Genomic DNA, 19,971 nt, shown 5'->3' on the forward strand with positions numbered 1-19,971 from the left:
CATTCATATGACCTCATATCTGTGAGCCTCAGTTTTCCTCCTCCCCAGAATTTCAAAGTAAAATTGGTAGATTTGAAAGCGGGAAAGATTCTCAATATTCTCCTTAAATTACCAATCACTCTAATACAGGTTCAGCCTTAATCTTACAGCAAGACAGTTTGCTTCAACGTGAACATGCTGAGATCAAATACTTCAAGGCAATAAACATTACTACAGCTGGCAATCCCTTTAAGGATATGTAAAAATATAACAAGAATAGACACTTCTTAGACTATTTTAAAAGCATATCCAGAAAGCCTCAACATATTCCTTTTATGTGACAGGATTCTTGGGGAATTCTTCCCAAATCCCTAAGCCTGCTGTTACTCTGAAGATGATCATATATACAATGTTTTGTTCCATGTCTTAGTTATGACCTCTCCCTACTCAGCCCAATCCAGCACTAAGTATACTACATAAAATGAATGTCTACCTTACAGTCCACAGAATCCCACGTACCTAAACACTACCACATATTAAGCAGATGTCATAATAACAACTTAGCAAGACTTTGCAACTAAGGAACGACTGTGACTCACGTTAGTTTCAGGATAGGCAGTGTCCCTCACATCTAATTTGTTAAGAGGCAGGAAAGTCACCTCTCCAGGAAGATTCATTTTATTGAACTCCATTAAAATTTTCGTGCTGACTTCATCTGAATCAACAATGTGATAAAATAACCTGCATAAACAGAATAAGACACATCTTTACTGCCAGGCTGTAAGGTGTCACAGACATTTAAAGACCACGCAACTCACATTTTTCTACGCAGTCCAATCAATTATTTTAATAAAAAACTTCCAATGAACTGGATAAGGTTCTAATTTCTAAAATTAGAAACAAGTATCTAGTACCTACTTTTTTTTTTTTTTTTTGGTTTTTTGGATTTGGTTTTTTCAAGACAGGGTCTCTCTGTGTAGTCCTGGCTGTCCTGGAACTCACTCTGTAGACCAGGCTGGCCTCGAACTCAGAAATCCACCTGCCTCTGCCTCCCAGAGTGCTGGGATTACAGACATGTACCACCACCGCCCGGCTAGTACCTACTTCTTTAATTAGAAAGTTATATATAGTCGGGCAGTGGTGGTGCATCCTTTAATCCCAGCACTTGGGAGGCAGAGGCACGGGGATTTCTGAGTTGGAGGCCAGCCTGGCCTACAGAGTGAGTTCCAGGACAGCCAGGGCTATGTGGAGAAACCCTGTCTTGAAGAGGAAAAAAAAAAGTTATATATATAGAACAAATTATAGTGTAATAGAAGACATATTGTACTACAATTACAAAACTTTTTTTTTTTTTGGTTATCCTCATTTCTTCTTTATCTTTAAAAGGAAAAGAACAAAAGCCATTTAAATGTCAGGCAAAACAAAAACCAAACAAACAAAAAAAGCCCCCACTTCTCACCTGTTACCAGCAGTGACTTCCACACAGGTATAGAAAGCTGGTTCACACTCAAAGTTATTCATTACGATGCCATGGTAGCCATTCTGAACATGTTGGTTTATACCTTTTCGCCGAAAATGTTCTAGTACTTTATTAATGCTATCTATTCCATTTAAAATGGCCTGTAAAGTATTAATGACAAATATTAGCATCACCAGTGACACTCCTGCTGTCAAGAACTGAGCCTACTATGCCATTCATTTAGTCATAATACTAAAAATTAAATACTATCTAGCATATCATCCACTTGAAATATGGTAACTACATTTTACATTATTGTGGGTTCTGCTCTATGATGCTAGAGTTTAGGCTCTTTAACAAGCAAACTGGCTTTCCTTAATACAGGTAATGAACCAGGTCTGAGGGCAGCATCTGAGCTTCCAGCACTCAGTGGGCTGAGCAAGACCATGAGTTTGAGGTCAGTCTGAGCTACATAAGGAGACCTTATAACAAGTAAAGCAAAGTAGAAAAGTATAAAGCAAAGACAAATAAAAGCTACCAATATAACCCAACTACGTCATACTTGTGAGTGATCTGACTCTGCCATCTTGTCCTGGGAACACGGGCTGCAGGCACTAACTGGTAGATGACCCAACAAGACCGGCTTACCTTTCCTGTGGCCGCTCTGAGAAGCTGCTGCTTCTTCTCAAGGTCTTCTCTTTTAGCAGCCAGTGCTTGCTGCTCTGCATTCTCCTCTCTCCACAGGTAACTAAAGAGTAAGAGTGAGGTGTGGACAGTATTTAAGAGTTACATACTAAAACCAAACAGGGACTATGTCAAAATTACAGCATATCTTAGTCTACTAACTTTCTTTCACTTTGTAGTTCATCTTTCTTATTTTTTACTTCATAATATTTTCTGTCCAGTTCTTCAACTCGAGCTTTGACTTCATTGAGATCCTGATCCAGTTTCTATGGGGAAAATTTTTTCTAGTTTGTTATCATTGATTTAATCCATAGTGACAAACAGCAGATACATATACTGAAATTCAAGAAATGGCATAATTTAAATATGTCCAATTTATTATATATTGGCTATACATGAGAGAAAAAACTAAAACCGAGTTTCAAAAGGGCCACCAGGTATAACAGAGAATCTGAAGACACAAACCATGTAAATGAATGGTTTCTAACGAGGTGATGGGATCTGTGACAGGAAAGCAGAGGGCGAGGTGCAGCAAGGGGAGGGGAGCGGCTGGGGAGGTGGGGTGAGAAGGAAGCACAGCAGGGATGTAGGAGAATGTGAGCTGGGGTGGTGACACACGTCGATTCTAGCATTCAGAAGACAGAGGCTGGCAGACCTGTGAGTGCCAGGCCAGCCTTGTCTCTCTGGTGAGTTCCAAGACAGTCAGGCTATGTAGCAAGACCTTCTCTCAAAATACAAAACAAACAAATAAACAAACCCAAAGATATAATAAAACCCATTACTCTCTATGGTAAGTTAAAAGAAAAAAAAAGAAAAAGAAAGGATTAGAAAGGGCTGGCAAGACAGGCAGCTGAGCAAGTGGAGACACTTGCTGTGCAAGCCTGACGGCTGCTCTGTCACAGGATCCACATGCTATATTTCTTCTCATGCACCCTACGACCTTCCACCCCCGCTCGTACAAACATGCACATGAATTGAGTTCTTTTTAAGCTCAATAAAAACTTCCATCCTCTATTTCAAGTTTTAAGAAAAATGTTAGCTAAATATGTAAACGATGTTTAAAAAAACATCATTTAGAAAAAAAACAACAAAAAAATCACTATTATTTTAACTAAAAAAAATATTTTGCAGTAAATTATGAAACTGGGGGAGGAGCCAGAGAGCTAGCTGAGCAGTGAGTGCTGCTCGCACAGGGGTCCACATTCGTAGTTGCCAGGACCTACAGAGAATGGCTCATGTCTGCCAGCTCCACAGGATCCAACGGCCTCTTCTGGCCTCCCCCACCCCCCAAACATGCACATACTCACACATAAACACATCTGAATACAAAAAAATTTTTAAAATGTCCCCAAAAAATGAAAACTGTTAGAATAGGAAACTGAAAATTATTTTTAAATTAATATAAATTTATTTTAGACTCGTCTAACACATTAAAATGGCAGAGTCAAGACATTTGGTACATGTCTTTAATCTCAGCACTCAGGAGGCAGAGGCAGGCAGATTTCTGTGAGTTTGAAGCCAGCCTGGTCTACAAATTCTCAGATAGTCAGGTCTACACATTCTCAGATAGTCAGGTCTACACATACATATACTCTCTCTCTCATAAATGAATAAAAATAAAGGCAGATTATGAAGTAATGAAAACACTTAAAATATACTCAGTCTAGGATCTGGAAAGATAGCTCACACAGACATGCATGCAGGCAAAACACCAATGCATATAAAATAAAATCATTTAAAAATAAATAAAATACAATATACTCAAATCTATGCAATATGTCATGGACTAACTATCCTTTCCTCCCCAACTTGCTTCTTGGTCATGTTGTTTTATACAGGAATAGAAACCCTGACTAAGACACTGTATGTACACACCACACTGTGGTGGGCCTTTCTAACTCCTTTGTTCATTTTAAGAACAGCATGGAGAAGCTGGGGTGATGGCACAATGGGTAAGAGGACTTGCTTCCGTTTGAAGGAGAGATCTGAGTCCTCTGACATACACACATTCAAATACTCAGTTTAAAAAAAAAAATTGCTAGGCGGTGGTGGCGCATGCCATTAATCCCAGCACTCTGGGAGGCAGAGGCAGGTGGATTTCTGAGTTCGAGGCCAGCCTGGTCTACAGAGTGAGTTCCAGGACAGCCAGGGCTATACAGAGAAACCTGGCTTGAAAAAACCAAAGCCAAAAAGCCAAAAAGCCAAAAAGCCAAAAAGCCAAAAAGCCAAAAAGCCAAAAAGCCAAAAAGCCAAAAAGCCAAAAAGCCAAAAAGCCAAAAGCCAAAAGCCCAAAAAAAAAAAAAAAAAAAAAAAAATTTAAGCATGCAAGCTTACTTAAAAACAACACAAGCAATGCAGATAAAATTTATGTTTATCATATTAAAAATATTTCACAAAACTTACTAAAGTTCTTATGGTCTGTGGTGATGCATGCCTATAATTCTAACATTTAGGAACCTGAAGCAAGATTGCTTTGAGTTTAGGGATAGCCTGGGCTACACAGTGAATTATAGAAACAGCCTGAGCAACAGTGTAAGACATTGTCTCAAACAATAAACCAAACCAAAAAATATAAAACAATTTTTCTTACATTATATTGCTCCAGATTTTTCTCTTTATTTGCCTCGGTATCCTCCAAATCCTTGTGTATAGCAGCAATCTGTCTTTTCTTATCATTGATAGCCTGATCTAAAGACTTCAGTTCCTTTTTAATCCACTTATCCCTTTCTTCTTTTGATGTAAACTGGCTTCCTCGACCCTGCTTTGCATAAAGATCAGTTCTTTCCTGTGTAGCTTGAGCCAATCTGCAGAAGACAAATACAAGAAATAAAATTTAACTGTAACTATCAACCCTACAGAAACTATCCTTTTAAAAGTTAGGGAATTCATTGTAAGGGAATTACAGGTTGTTGAGATGGCTCAGGACCCATTTGGTAAAAGGAAAAAACAAACTCTTAAAGGTTAGCTTCTCTCCTCCACAGATGACGAGCACGATGACCGGAGCAAGGAGGGGTTAAGTGCTAATAAACCTCCCACATCAGCTGTTTTCATGTTACTAACACCAAAGGAACCTTAAGATCAGAACTACAAGCAGAGTAATTCCTTTACTAAGGATTTTAGACATATCCAAGACCTGAATGGTCACTAAATTCTAGACAGTGCTACTGCCCTGCCTCGGGAACTTTCAGAAATACTCAAAATATATTTAACTAATACATGAACTTTCAACTCTTCAATAAAACACTCTAAAAGATAATATAATCAAATTAAGTATTTAAACAAATATAAGTATTCTGATTATATAAAACATTCCTATAAGATAATAAATTTAAATGATTTAAAAATGTTAATGTACTACAGCTAGGAAAGTAATTCAACAAAAACATGGAAAAGCACCTGCAAAGCATGTTAAGAAAACAGAAACAAAAAAATTAAATCACAAGCAATCAGCAAACACTGAAATCTAGATGAATATTAAAATGTTTGGAAGTTAAAATAGCACTGAGTGATAAAAATTTCAAAATGAAACCTAGTATTATTTAGATTTGACGTGGCAGCATATATCTTGTGATTCTCAGGTAAACCTGAGGCTGAGAGAAGATTATCAGGAATTCAAGGCCAGCTTCAGACTATATAGGAGGATCTAGGCCCCACCACCAACCCTCCAAAGATGTTGCTTGGATTTAAAAAAGAAAAAACCAAACAAACAAAACCCTGAAGGTGTAGATACCATTCAGTCACCTTAAGGCACCTAGCCTCTCAGAACAAGGCTGGGCAGGCAGAGCTCCTTTGGTGGAGCCTGCCTCACACGCAAACCATGGGTTTTTCGTAGCACCTACCACACCACTGGTGTTGCACACGTGCCCGTGACTGTAATTCCAGCACTTTGCAAGTGGAGTTACATAATGAGAGACACCCTGGGCTTCATGAGACCCCATCTCTAAAACAAGCAAACACAATCTCTCAGAATCTCAGGTTTTTAATATAGACACTGGGAGCCAGCAAGAGATGACTCAATGGGGAGAGGCTTGCTAGTAGGAGAAGCCAACTGGAATCATCTCCTGACCTCCACATGCACCATGGCATTACTACACACACAATAAAAAGGAATGGAGCTTGGGCATGATGGTTCACACCTTCAACCCCAGCACTGAGGAGGCAGAGGCAGACAGATCTCTGAGTTCAAGGTTAGCCAGAGCTATAAAGTGAGGCTGTCTTATTTAAAAAAAAAATTTTTTTTTAAAAAGCCAGGGGTGGGGACAGCAGTGGTGGCACATGCCCTTAGTCCCAGTACTGAGGCAGAGGCAGATGACCCTCTGGGCTACAGAGTGAGTTTCAGGACAGCCAGGGCTACACAGAGACCCTGTCTCAAAAAACAATGAACTAATTACTTTAAACCCAAGAGTGGGCATGTCCGTCTCCAGGGCTTTGAGTAGTAGCACCCTAGACCATAGGTACCCCAGTGCCATGGGTGTGACGGCGCAGACTTCCCTTACACGGTGAGATCCAGTCTCAGAGCCAGAACAGGCTCACAGTCCTCAGCAGCACTGCTCACAGGAAGTGAGTGGCCTATGATTTTGTCTTTGCTATGCTGGAACCTTTTAACTCATAGCTATACAGGCTATATAGATGGACTTAGAAGCAGGCAACACAGGCTCTGGGCTTGTGCTGTGCACACAACCTCTCCTAAGGGCACTCAGCAACCCAGGACCCTATCCTGCAACTGCCTGAGCTGCCTGGTTACCCCACCTCAAATACAAGTCACTCCCCTTCGCAACCTCCTGATAACTACCTGCCTGTGTTCAATCATGTTTTTGCATTGCTCTTAATAGTACTGGTTATCCTCTTTTTGTGTATACATCTTTTCTAATTCTTTAAACAAGACACCAAGAACCAGAGATCACTGGTAACAACTATGCAGCAAGGCTAATTGTTGGTGAAAATTCTCAGACCTAGCAATTCCTCGCTCTTCTTTTTCTTTGACGCTGTTGAATTTAGGTTCTGTTTCAGCCAGTTCTTTCTGCTTTTCTTCTATTTTTTCAAGCAGCTTCTGCCTCTCTTTTAATAAACGTTTCTGTAAATAAAGCAGTAAAAACACAATTTGCTTAATTTATACATCATCAAAAAGTTTTCTCATGAAAATAACTCAATTCTACAACTAAGCTATTAGTAAAAAGAGCACTTACTAAGTTAATAGTTGAGTACAAATCAAATGTGGCAAACTTACAAAGCCTCAGTTCTGCATCCATCACAGAAACCGTTCAGTATCTTCTGTGGTCTGCCCACCGACACGGCTTTTGTTTGCAGCAGAACTTACCCGCTGTTCACTGTTGCCCGCCAGCTCGTCTTGTAAATCCTTGGCTTTAAGTTCCAACTTAGTCCTTTGCTTAATCTGCTCTTGTCTTTCAGCACTAAGCTGTTCTTTTTCTTCTTTCATAGCTGAAATTTTTGTTTTCAGTTCTCTAACCTGGCGCTCAATATCCTAAACAAAAGGAGAAAGGTCATAAGCAGAGGTACAGTGGAAGGACTGTCTTTACAAACTTGTGTGGCCCTGCGTGCACAGACTGTGAGGGTGCACAGGCCACAGAGCACAGAGAGGCCAGAGGCCAAATGTATGGAGCCGGTTCTCTCCTGTCACTTTTCCACAGTTCCAGAGAAGGACCTGAGGTGGCCGAGCTGCACCCCACACACCACATTGCTGGCGCCATCCTTTTCTTTCACTTGAAATGTGACACAACAATTACTTTCCAATACTCAACCTGTCGTCTCCTTTATGGCCACCATCCCACAGTTCTGGAACAAAAAATGTCTCAACTGTTGAAAATTCAAAGAAATCTGAGCTTGTGTATGACCTTACCTCCATTTTATCTCTTGCATCCTGCTGGGCGTCTCTTAATTGTCTGGATTTCTCTCCACTTGTTTCTCGCTTAGCAGAAAGCTGAAAAACAAAAAATATTTTTAACTCATTGTGTACCTAACATTTTATAACATAGTTAAAATTACTTTGTAATTGCCAAGAAAAACTAAGAGTAATCATTTGCTTAAAATGTAATAGAGAAAAATTGTTTTCCATTAAGTAGAACGCTCACAGATAATCTATAATAAAATTTTGTATAAAACATCACCATTATTATTTTACAAAATACATTCTAAAATGTGAAGAAAAAAATATCTGGCCTAAAATAACCCTTTACTGTATTTTAGATATAATTAGAGCATTAAACATTTCCTTTTCAGTAACCTAAAGGAAATTATTAACCAATGAATCTATATGTGTTTTTAGGCTGGTGTAGAGGCTAATTCCTGTAATTCTACACTCAGTAGTTACAACTAGTCTGGGTTTTCTAGTAAAACTATCTCAAAACACACACAAAAAGGGTTTCATTTTTAAATTTCTAATTAAAAATTACTAAAAGGCACAAATGCAGAGGAGTTAGCATGCTCATAAAACAAATGAGCTGTAAAGGAAGCATCTGACCTCATCCAGCTTCGCGCGAGTCTCGTTGAGCTCCTGGTTGTAGATGGTGTACTCCAGGGCACGCCTCATTTTATCCCACTTCTGATACTGGGCCAGTTCCTCCTTTTCCTCCTCTAGAGTATGTAATCGCTCTTCAATGTATTTTAACAATTCATTGATCTTTTCCCGTTTGCCCTCTTCAAAACAAAAATAAAACAATGGAAAGAAAATGGTGCTAAATATAATATTCATGTATCAACTTTTTAAATATAAATTAAAATTACCCTCTAGAATATAACATCCTTTCTTTGATATCATGTGGTAATGAAATCTAAGATGTAGAAATAGCAATTGAGTTTTTTTAAAGGAAAAAAAAAAAGAACAAATTCACACACTAACAGTCTCTCCCATATGTGGCAAAGAGCCTCAGTTCAGACCTACTTCTCCCATTAGTGTGCTATCCCACAACATGGAAGAAAAAGATCATCACTAGCATTACTAATTCTCAGTTTTTAGCATTAAGGGCACTGCATGCCATTACCATACAATGAATACTTAACTATAATCCAGGCATGACATTATCTTAACTGCCATACTCTACAAAACAAGTTTCCAGACAGGAAGTCTTGGGACCAGAAATATGAACTCTAAAATCATGTCAATTTACTAACTTTAAGCCTAGAACTGTCAGTTTCTAAGCAAAATAGGGTTCTTGTAGTAAATACACTAATAAGGACTCCAAGTTAAATTCTACATCTACCTGTTTCTGAACCATTTAGCACTTGTAACAACTGATATGCCAGTGTCTGGAGAAGAGGGAGAAACAGCCAATTTACTGACTTCTGTAACACTTCTGAGAAAGTTGAGTCAAAACCTGGCCAACTTAAAGGCCCTATTATCTAATGACAGTCTTCCTTTACTCAAAGATAAACTACTAGAAACCTCAAACCTTATGTTACTTCAAACTACATTTTACTTTATTAAGTATGTGGGGAAAATTACTATAGAATGTATTTCTGAGGCCAGACAACACCATTTAACTATTATTAACACAAGAAAGATAAGTACCAAGAGAGATTATGCAGCACTCATACCTGTTTCTTTCATCAGGGAGATGCTTTCTTCTTTACGTTCGTCATACACTCTGGTACCAGCTACTTCTCTCAACAGTTTTAATCTCTGAGAATCTGGTGCTGTTGCCATTTGGTTGATCTATAATTTTGGAAAAAACAATTAACTACCAACTACTCCTACTCCTTAAGAATAAAAACTCTACATTAAAAATTAGGTTTTGCTGGGAGGTGGTGGTGCACACCTTTAATCCCAGCACTTGGGAGGCAGAGGCAGCTGGATTTCTGAGTTCAAGGCCATCCTGGTCTACAGAGTGAGTTCCAGGACAGCCAGGGCTACAAAGAGAAATCCTGTCTCGAAAAAACCAAAAAACCAAAAAAAAAAAAAAAAAAAAAAAAAAAAAAAAAGTTTTATTGTTCAGATTCTTTTTGAGACAGATTCTATGTAGCCCTGGCTGTTCTGAAACTTTAATAAATAGACCAGCCTAGTCTCAGACTTAAAGAGATTCCACATGCCTCTAGCTGAGTCTTCTACAAGAACAGATGGTGCTCTTACCCACTGAGCCATATCTCCAACCCTACTTCAGACTATTTTTTTCAAACAGGCTGTATTAAAATCCTAACAAGTTTGTATGAAGATGGTTCAGCAGATATACAATGTCTGTGCTAAAGGCCTGGCAATCTGAGTTTGACCTCCAGAACTCACATAAAGGTGGAAAAAAAGAACTGACTACAAGGTTGTTCTTTGATCTCCACATGCAAGCTGTAACACACGTACCCACATACCATGAACACATATTAATATTTTTTACATTTTAAATTATAAAAGATAACAAGAAATTTAATAGACAGAGATACTAGTACAACCTAAATTACATGTGACTTAACACGAATCATTAGATACCAAAATACTACCACTGCACTGAAGAAATTTGTTATTCTTTCACTTTTACATAAAAAAGAACTAGTTCACTATAGTTTATCAAAGTACACACATCAAATAATACTCTAAGAAAAGATTCCCGAAAAAAAAATATCTACTGAAAAATAAGTTCCAAGATGGAAATTATAGAGGAAGCAGCAGAATAATCAGTCAAAGTTTATAGTCTAGCTAATAAAAAGATTGCAAGGAGAATAACATGTAGCACTCTGGTTTGCTTTTGTCAATGTAAGCTTTTTAATATTTAACATTTTAATCCTATAATGTGATAAAAATGAGACATTATTACATTTAGGAAGGTTCATTCTTGTTTTTTTGTAACAGAGTTTTTCTCTATAACCCTGGCTGTCCTGAAACTTGGGCTTTGGACAAGGCTGGCCTGGAACTCAAGAGATCTGACTGCCTCTGCCTCTTCAGTGCTGGGATTAAAGGCACACATCACTATTCAGCTTAGGAAGTAATTTTTATCAAACCTAATTTTTATAGAACTTATGCAATTAGTCTTAGATATTATCACTATTCAAAAAGTCAATGCCTTCCAATAAACACTACCTCAGTAGGTCGCTAGTTAACAAGATCCACTTAATCTACTGATATACATCTTTCAACATAAAACTAGCAATGGAGTGTCATTTGGTTCCAGCACTAAGGCAACTCAGGCAGACATCTATGAGTATAGGTCAGACACTGCTCTACATAGCTATAAAAAACATTAATATCAATAAAAAAATTATCTATGAATACAAAAGACAGTAATGCCTAGTTTTTTGGTCCAACTTAACAATTAAAACCAATAAATCAAAATCATTTAGGGGAAGACCATATCAAGAAAAATAATTTCTACAAAAAAGGACGTGCAATTATTTTACCTTTCCTTGTTTAACAATGTAATAAGGATTACTTCTCGAAAACCCAGCACTTTCAAGGAGATTCATCACATCATTTTTCCTGTTAATAAACAATAGAAATTTCAAGGTAAATAATTTTAAAGCACCCAATAATAAGCAAGCAAATTAGCTTTGAAGTTACACAGCATTAGGAACCACAGGTGAGAAACTGAACCCCATCTCTCAGAGAAGCGTGGAACCGCATGGTCATACTGAACGCTCTGCTAAGAACCCACTTGCGTTTTTATAAACATTTGTAACAAATTGTAAACAAAATCAAATCCTTACGTGACCATCTTCTTATCTAGGAAATACTGATCTTTTTTGGCACCAATAACTCTTCGAAGCGAAACTTCCTCTTTATCAATCTAAGGGGGGGAAAAGCCCAGATAGTCAAGTAGACAACTTTTTACCTAAGTTCATTTTAAAGTCCTTGATTATAACTATTTCAGATCTTCAATGATCTCACTTAAGAGGATACTGTAGTATTTAGAAAAGGTTTTTTTTACAATTGCTTTACATAATCCTTTGTTTTACTAAAGTGCTAATTAGAATTTAAACACAAAATCCATTGACAAACTTATTTACTTTAGCATGAACTAAATAATAAATCTTTAATGCTTATAATTTTAAGCTATGTTAAAAATCCTCAACATTACTAAAATAGTTGACTATCAATCACTTACCGGTAATCGGTTGTCTGAATTGTCAAAAATGATTTCCACAAAAGCAGAAATAACACGAGGACCTGTACCCTCCTGAAACATGGAAAGAGAAAGAATGGGGCATGTGTAACTTCAGTGTTATTTTCATACTCTTTAAACCCAGTTTAAAGTCTAGCATAGCCAGGCACGAAGAGTACACTTGCAGTCTCAGCACCTGGAAGACTAAGGATTAGCACTCAGTTCAGTGTCAGCCTAGGCTACACAGTAAGACCCCTTCTGTGCCCCCAGCCTCCTACACATATAAAGCTGAGTACAAATCCCCTAGAACTGGAATTACAGACAGTTGGGAACTGACATGTGGGTGCAGGGATTTAAACCTGGGTCCTTTGAAAGAGCAGCCAGTGCTATTAACCAATATGTCATCTCTCCAGCCTCCTATATACAATATTTAAAACAGCTAAATTGTGTTGTCTCATTACAGCCATTTGTAACTTCTTATTCTAATGAAATTTATAACAACTTTCCTAACAGGTTTTGTTTTGTAATGCCAGGGGTCAAACCTATCAGCCTCAAACACACTAGGCAAGCATTCTACCCCTGAACTACATCACTAGCCCTCAGTATACTATTTTTCACATTGAAAACAAGATGTTCTAAATACAAATACAGACTTCACTTGGTTTGCAATGGTTAATTCTGTATGCCCTCAACTTCCAGCTGGTTATCTTAAAGCTCCCCAATTTACAATTCTTTGTCCTCAGCAAACCTGTCCAGAGAACCAGGCCAGATAGCAGTCTTACATAATGTAAATGGGCTAATGAGATGGCTCCGTCATTAAGAACACCTACAGTTCTTCCAGGGGACCCAGGTTCAGTTCCCAGAATACACACAGGGTGGCTTACAATCACCAGTTTCAAAGAATCCAATGCTCTCTCTCTTGCTTCTCAAGAACCTGCATTTATTTGACTCATACAGAGAGCAGGGAACCACACACACACACACACACACACACACACACAAATAACATTTTAAAAGGAAACTTAAAAAGCCAAGAATGGTGGCTCACACCTCTAAATCCAGCACTTGAGACTAGGCAAGAAAATTACAAGTCTGAAGTCAATGGAGCAACAAAGTGAAAACCTGTCTCAAAAAAGCTAACAAGGACTGGCAAGGTGGGTCACCAGGAATGAAAGAATGCTTGCTGTACAACCTTGCTGGCCCTGAGTTCAATCACAGGAGCTCACAAGGGAGAAGTCAACTCCCCAAAGTCCTCTGGTCTTAATATATACACCCTGGCACATGTACCCACCCACATACATACAATAACTTCTAAAAAAACAAAATTAGGAAAAGTTCATACAGAAAAAGTACTACTATTTCCATATGGAAAAGATCTACTATTATAAAATTATTAGGCCTTTGTCTGGCACTGACTAAATTTTACAACAAAGTAACACACTTAAGGAATTAAGACTACATCATGCTCACAATGGATTTGTAACTTGAACTTTTTTTAAAAGCTGTATTTACTTTTACTTTACATACAGGTGTTTTGCCTGCATATGTGTCCATGCACCACATGTGTGCCTGGTGCCCAGAGGCCAGAAGGAAATACAGAAGTTTGTGAGCCACCATGTGGATGCTAGAAATACAGCGGACTCCTGGAAGAGCAGGCAGCACACTCTCACCCTGAGCCATCTCCCCAGCCTGCCCGCCCATCCCTGTCCCCATCACCATCACCATCACCATCACCATCCCCGGCCCTGGACCTGGCCCCTCTGAAGATAGGGAGGGTCCCACATTGCAGCTCAAGCTGGCCTGGACTACGAAAGCCCTGGGCGGGCTCAAAAACCAAGGCAAACCTGACTTTCGTCCAAAAGCTGCAATTACAGGAGTGAGTGAGCTGCTACACCCAGCAATTTTTGTCAAAGTAAGGATTGAATTTAAGTTTAAAAATACATAATAATGAGTCTCACTCACATGCAACAAAGCCAATCGCTGCTCTGGACGAAGATGACTAAATTCATCACTGAGAACAAACTGGATTGCTAAAAACACAAAAATAAGGTTATTAGCACACCCTAAAGGAGGACTTAAGGCTTATACATAACTCCATAACAATACCATATGTAATGTAACAAGCACTGTAGATAAATTGTTTCACATACACAAAATGATTGCAGTCAATTCTCCAGTATATGAGACTAATCACTGGTAGGGAAATCAAGAAATTAAGCTTCTAGTGAAAAAGACATTCAAGTATCAAAAAACTAAAAGAGAGAAGCAGAAGGCAAGTCTAATTCCTAATAAAAGCTTACACTGATTAATTAGGTCAGTACTATAAAGTTATATATGACATAACAAACTATATAAAGGGGTCAGATAATGTTTTAATCACCTAAAAATATTTTTGCCTAATGATGTAAAATGTACTGCTACACCTGAACACAGTTCTAGAAACTAAGAAATGCAGGGAACTATTCTGAATTCCCAGCTTTTTTCTGCTGCACTGCTTATACCACGGTTCTATGAGAACTAGTCCTATACTCCACACAAAACGAATTAATGAACCACTGTCAAGATACAGAACGTTTTAACTCAGCTATTCTTGTCCAGGTCTACCTAAGAGATCTCTAATATAAGTCAGCCTGAGAACACAAGAGAGGAAGCACTCATGCAGGACACTACGCTCTGACAGACTAGTCATTCCTCATCGTCATAGGATGGGTGGATTAAAACTGCCCACCTTTCTCTGGGATTCTGAGTTGTCTGCGTTACTTCAATCTGCTCTCAGACCAGCACCAAATCACAGCCATTACAGGAGTTTCTGCATCCTTCAGACACATGTGTAAAGACACAGAACCTTTCCTCCGACTAAAGCCTGTTTCCCATGAGCACTACCAACTAAGTTAACATATTTAACCCCTCCTTAGTCCAAGTCCAACTTGGCTAATTTTCTTTTCTCCTCAAAGAATTTGTTAACAAAGGCATGTCTTATTTTTTTTCATCCTTAAAGAATTTTCAAAGTTCTATCATCTTCAAATAGTATCAATATTTTTTGCTACACTGCTCTACCGTTTCTTAGATTCCATCTAAGGTAGATACTGCCATTATTACAGCATAAATAAGTGTCTCTGCTGTCTCAAAGACAGACTAAACACACACAATTCAGATCCTCATATTCCTGCCACACTAAACCACAACCACGTACAACTTCTCAGGTTTCATGGAAACATAATTTCAGAAATCAATTATTTAATAAACCTTCTTAAAGACACTTGAGTTCATATAGTTAAAAAACCAAAAATCTATACTTACCATAAAAAAAGTTGCTTTTTCCAGATCCATTTCTGCCCACTATAAAATTTCAAAAACTACAGATTAGTTCATATAAAAACCAGACAATTTAGATTTATTAAAACTATTTTAAATTTTTAAATGCAATTTTCTAACATACTACCTTAATATTCAAATAAAAAGCAGTGAGCAGAAGAAACCAGCAGAGCTGTAATCACCTACGGAGTTTAATCTTTATACAGCCTTTAGATGATAATTTTTCTTTGTTCTACTTTGAAACCCAATCTTCTAACACACCCTGGTTAGTCTGCTATTGTGCAGTCCAGGCTAGCTGATGATGTATAATCCTGCTATGCCAGATTCCCAAATGCTGAGATTACAGACATGCAACACTACACCTGGCCTTAGACAGTTTTCCGTTTCTTTAATTTTCTCTGTCTGTTGTGTTTGTGTACACCCATGCATGCATGTGGAAGGCAAAAGTCAACATGGGTGTCTCCCCCTCTTGCTCACTGAAATTCTGAAGAACCTGTAGTTCACTGTTTCAGCTAGATGGAATGGCCATCAACCTGGTATGATCTATTCCAGCCTCAGTACTACCCCATGCCCCACTTCTACATGGATGCTGAATCCAAACTCAAGTCCTATGCTTGCAGAGTAAGCACGGTACCCACTGAACCACCCCACTCCCTGATTCTCTCTTTCCTAATATTTTAAGTATAAGTAACTACGTTACCTGACACTGTAACTCATTAAAATACATGAAAAATTATACTTAAATTATACATGCTACTTTAGCAATTTAGATTCACATATTGTTAACTTTCTTAAATACCTAAGCATTTAAACTCCCAAGCTAAATCACTTATGATCAACCTTATACACTGATGCAGCCTAGTGGAATCACAAAGTGGAGACAATTATAAGGCACCTCTTTCGTTTTGTGTGGTTTTTTATTTTTTTTGGAGACAGAGTCTCACACTATGTAGCCCTGGCTAATCTGGAACTTACTATATAGGCTAGGCTGGCTTCAAACCAACAGAGATATTCCTGCCTCTGCCCCCTAGTTCTGGGAATAAAGGTGTGCACCACCACGCCCAGCTCCAAGTTTTCAGCTACTTCTGTAAAGTGCTACAGTGTCCGGAGTTTTCACAGTATTTTTGGAGAGAGGCGGTCCATTCATTTTATTGGTGCTGTTAGTTAAGTTAACTGGTCAGGGACATGACTAGTATTATATACACTATTTTCCCCCTTGTAAATAATTAATATAGGTAAATGCTTTTGGACCATGCAAGTATTCTATCCCATTTTCTTCTATTCTATGCATATGGGTCTTTTGCCTGCATTTACGTCTGTACCATGTGCACAACTATAGAGCACATGAACAGAAGGGACGTTAGATTTCCTGGAATTGGAGTTGTAAACAGTTGTAGGTGCTGAGAACTGAATTCAGGACCTCTAAAATTCAGAGGCATGTTTTAACAACATTTAACTTTATTTTTAGGGTGTTTGGTTGTCTTGTTTTGGAGACAGGGTTTCTCCATTTTATAGCCCTGGTTGTCCTGGGCCCTGGCTCTATAGACCACACTGACCTTGAGCTCAGATATCAGCCAGCCTCTGCTTCCCAAGTGCTGGGAGTATACCTTGCAGAGATTTTATTTTGTGTGTGCATGTGTGTGTTCACAAAGAAGTTTTGAGTGAAGGATGCTAGGAATTGAACCCTGACCCTAAGCAAAAGCAATGCAGTATGTGCTCACAGCTCCAGTCATCTCTCCTGTTCCCAAAGGCAATTGAATTTGAATATTAACAAATCTACATATTTGGCTTTCACCAGCCAAATCCTGGATAATATGAGTACCACAATTGCTACCCTGATTAGAAGAAAGAATTCATTAGTTTACAACAACAGTAAGATAAATAAACAGAGAGCTCTTGTTTAGAAGGGGACACCCATTGTCAAGTGATTAAAGCAAAGAATGCTTGAAATAGAAAAATCATTATTTTGTAACTATCAAACTTAAGTATAAAGGCAATTTAAAAATATAGAGTTGCATGGGGCTAGAGAGATGGCTCAATGGTTAAAAGCACTGGCTCTTCCTTCAGAGGTCCTGAATTCAGTTCTCAGCACCTACGACTGTTCGAGACTCCAGTTCCGGGAAATCTAGCGTCCCTTCTGCTCCATGTGCTCTAGTTGTGCACATGGTACAAACATAAATGCAGGCAAAAGACCCATATGCACAGAATAGAATAAAATGGAATAGAATACTTGCGTGGTCCAAAAGCATTTCCCTGTATTAATTATTTACAAGGGGGAAAACAGTATATATAATATTAGCCATGTCCCTGACCAGTTAACTGTAATTACTAGCACCAGTAAGGTGAATGGACTTCCTGTCTCCAAAAATACTATGGAAACACAGGACACTGTAGCACTTTTCAGAAATATCAATGCTATAAAAGACAAAAAAATTACCAAGGACAGTGGTTCAGACCTGTAATCTAAACACTCTAAAGGCTAAAGGGTAGGATTTCTAATTAAGAGTAGCCAATGAAGCCAGGCGTGGTGGTGCACGCCTTTAATCCCAGCACTTGGGAGGCAGAGGCAGGCGGATTTCTGAGTTCAAGGCCAGACTGGTCAACAAAGTGAGTTCCAGGACTGCCAGGGCTACACAGAGAAACCTTGTCTTGAAAAAACAAAAAAACAAAAAACAAACAAACAAAAAAAAGAGTAGCCTGTGTGACAGACACAGCAAGGCATTATTTAAAAACCAAATAAATATTAAGTAAATAAGTTAAATAAAAAATACCGTCCATGGGAGGATAAACGTCCTCCTAGTAGTCAAATGCTATAAAATGAAAATCCTAGTACCAGATACAAGCTGTTGATCAGGGAGTCTCCAAGCACCCACAAACATTATAGGTTATTGCCAATGTTCTTGGCTGACTACTAGAACTATATTGAAAGAACCTATTGTTGAAGACAGACAGCATGTACTCTGGTCACAAGTCACTGAGAGATCAAGTTGTATCTGAGCTGCAAGTTTCCTGACAGCTCTCATAGGGCTGGAAAATACTGCAGTAGCTATTAGGGAGAAAAGTTATCAATAGTGCCAATCCAGCTGTGGACTCCATAAACTACAATAATGATAAGATCTGCCCAGTGGTGTAACAGAGGCATGACTATTGTGGGGTAACTAGGCTTTCTGGTTGGATGTGAGGCCCCGTCCACAGGTGGAAACTTAGCTCTGATACTGTAAACCTAGACAGAGCTCATAGTTAGGATCAGCATAGAACCCGGGGAAGTCCTTTCTACAGTTTTGCTAAATGGATTTGACAGTTTTTAAGATTTTGTTTTTATGTGTATGGGTGTTTTGACTACAAGTATATCTGGTCACTGCACGCATGCCTGGTGTCTACAGGGTCCAGAAAAGGGCACCAAATCCCCTAGAATTGGAGTTCAGACCATGGTTAACTGTCACGCGGGAATTAGGAATCCAACAGTCATCTGAAAGAGCAGCCAGTGCTCTTAATTGCTGAGCTCTTCTGCAGACCCTAAGTGGACATGGTAGTGTTTATGTCCTTTGATGAGTGAGCCAGGGCAGTGCTGCAGAGCTCGCCCCAGTGGTGTGAGGACAGGAGAGTGGGCGGCTCAAATACCTCCCAGGCCCAGGCCCATGGCTGTGAGTTGGTCCACCCCAGTATCTACCCTCATCAGTGACTTTCTAGAGCCACTGAATTGAGACGGACAGTCCTACAGATCCCAAACTACAGGATCTCCATGACTCAGGGCAACAGGATATCGGGAGCCCCATTTGAGACTCCAGTATTGATTGATAGTGTGTAGCACAAGCCAGAGGCCTCAAAGCAGACCAATGAGTTATTGCAATGAACATCTGCAAGCAAAGAAGTGGGGACAAAGGTCATACTGGAGCATACTATATCTTCGACAATGAGGGTTGGGGGGGTGGGCTGTAAGGGTAGAAAGCAGGTACAAGGGGACAGGGAGAGATGAGTGAGATTAGGATGCATAATATGAAATTCACAAAGAACCCCCCCACCCCCCAAAAAAAGTATTTTAGAAAGCTGTAGACAAGGGGCTGGAGAGATGGCTCAGAGGTTAAAAGCACTCACTGGCTTCTTTTCCTGAGGACCTGAGTTCAATTCTCAGCAACCACATGGTGGCTCATAACCATCTATAATGAGATCTGGTGCCCTCTTCTGACCTACAGGTATAGATGCAGGTAAAACACGTATACATAATAATTTAAAAAAAAAAAGAAAATTGTAAATATACATATGCCTAGTTAAGTTTCAATTTCAGACAGTGAATAATATTTTAGTGTGTGTATGTCTTATCCAATATTTCCTTTCTCTTACTTGGAATTTCTAATGGTTAAATGATCATCATGTCAAACAAGGGGAAAACCTAAACCTACTGCTGTGTAGAAATGTGCACAAATTCCAGATATCTACAAGAGTCACATGCACTCTCCTTTCCAGTGCTCAGTAATTTAAAGATGCTTGTGAAATTTA

General features: G+C 38.8%; 1 protein-coding gene across 1 annotated transcript in view; it reads right to left on the bottom strand.

The window, feature by feature from the left end:
• Smc3 (structural maintenance of chromosomes 3) overlaps positions 1–19,971 on the bottom strand; it is a 39,919-nt gene that overhangs the window by 13,758 nt on the left and 6,190 nt on the right. The window contains exons 3-17 of the mRNA XM_052183733.1: positions 15,460–15,498; positions 14,122–14,189; positions 12,163–12,234; positions 11,765–11,844; positions 11,459–11,537; positions 9,674–9,791; positions 8,601–8,776; positions 7,980–8,060; positions 7,440–7,604; positions 7,075–7,196; positions 4,713–4,926; positions 2,285–2,388; positions 2,087–2,186; positions 1,439–1,599; positions 579–720 (exon numbers count right to left, since the gene is read on the bottom strand). Of these exons, the coding sequence (XP_052039693.1) occupies positions 579–720; positions 1,439–1,599; positions 2,087–2,186; positions 2,285–2,388; positions 4,713–4,926; positions 7,075–7,196; positions 7,440–7,604; positions 7,980–8,060; positions 8,601–8,776; positions 9,674–9,791; positions 11,459–11,537; positions 11,765–11,844; positions 12,163–12,234; positions 14,122–14,189; positions 15,460–15,498 (1,721 nt within the window). The remainder of the gene's footprint in view (positions 1–578; positions 721–1,438; positions 1,600–2,086; positions 2,187–2,284; positions 2,389–4,712; positions 4,927–7,074; positions 7,197–7,439; positions 7,605–7,979; positions 8,061–8,600; positions 8,777–9,673; positions 9,792–11,458; positions 11,538–11,764; positions 11,845–12,162; positions 12,235–14,121; positions 14,190–15,459; positions 15,499–19,971) is intronic.

This window comes from Apodemus sylvaticus, chromosome 1, assembly GCF_947179515.1.
Source record: "Apodemus sylvaticus chromosome 1, mApoSyl1.1, whole genome shotgun sequence".
Classification (NCBI taxonomy): domain Eukaryota; kingdom Metazoa; phylum Chordata; class Mammalia; order Rodentia; family Muridae; genus Apodemus; species Apodemus sylvaticus.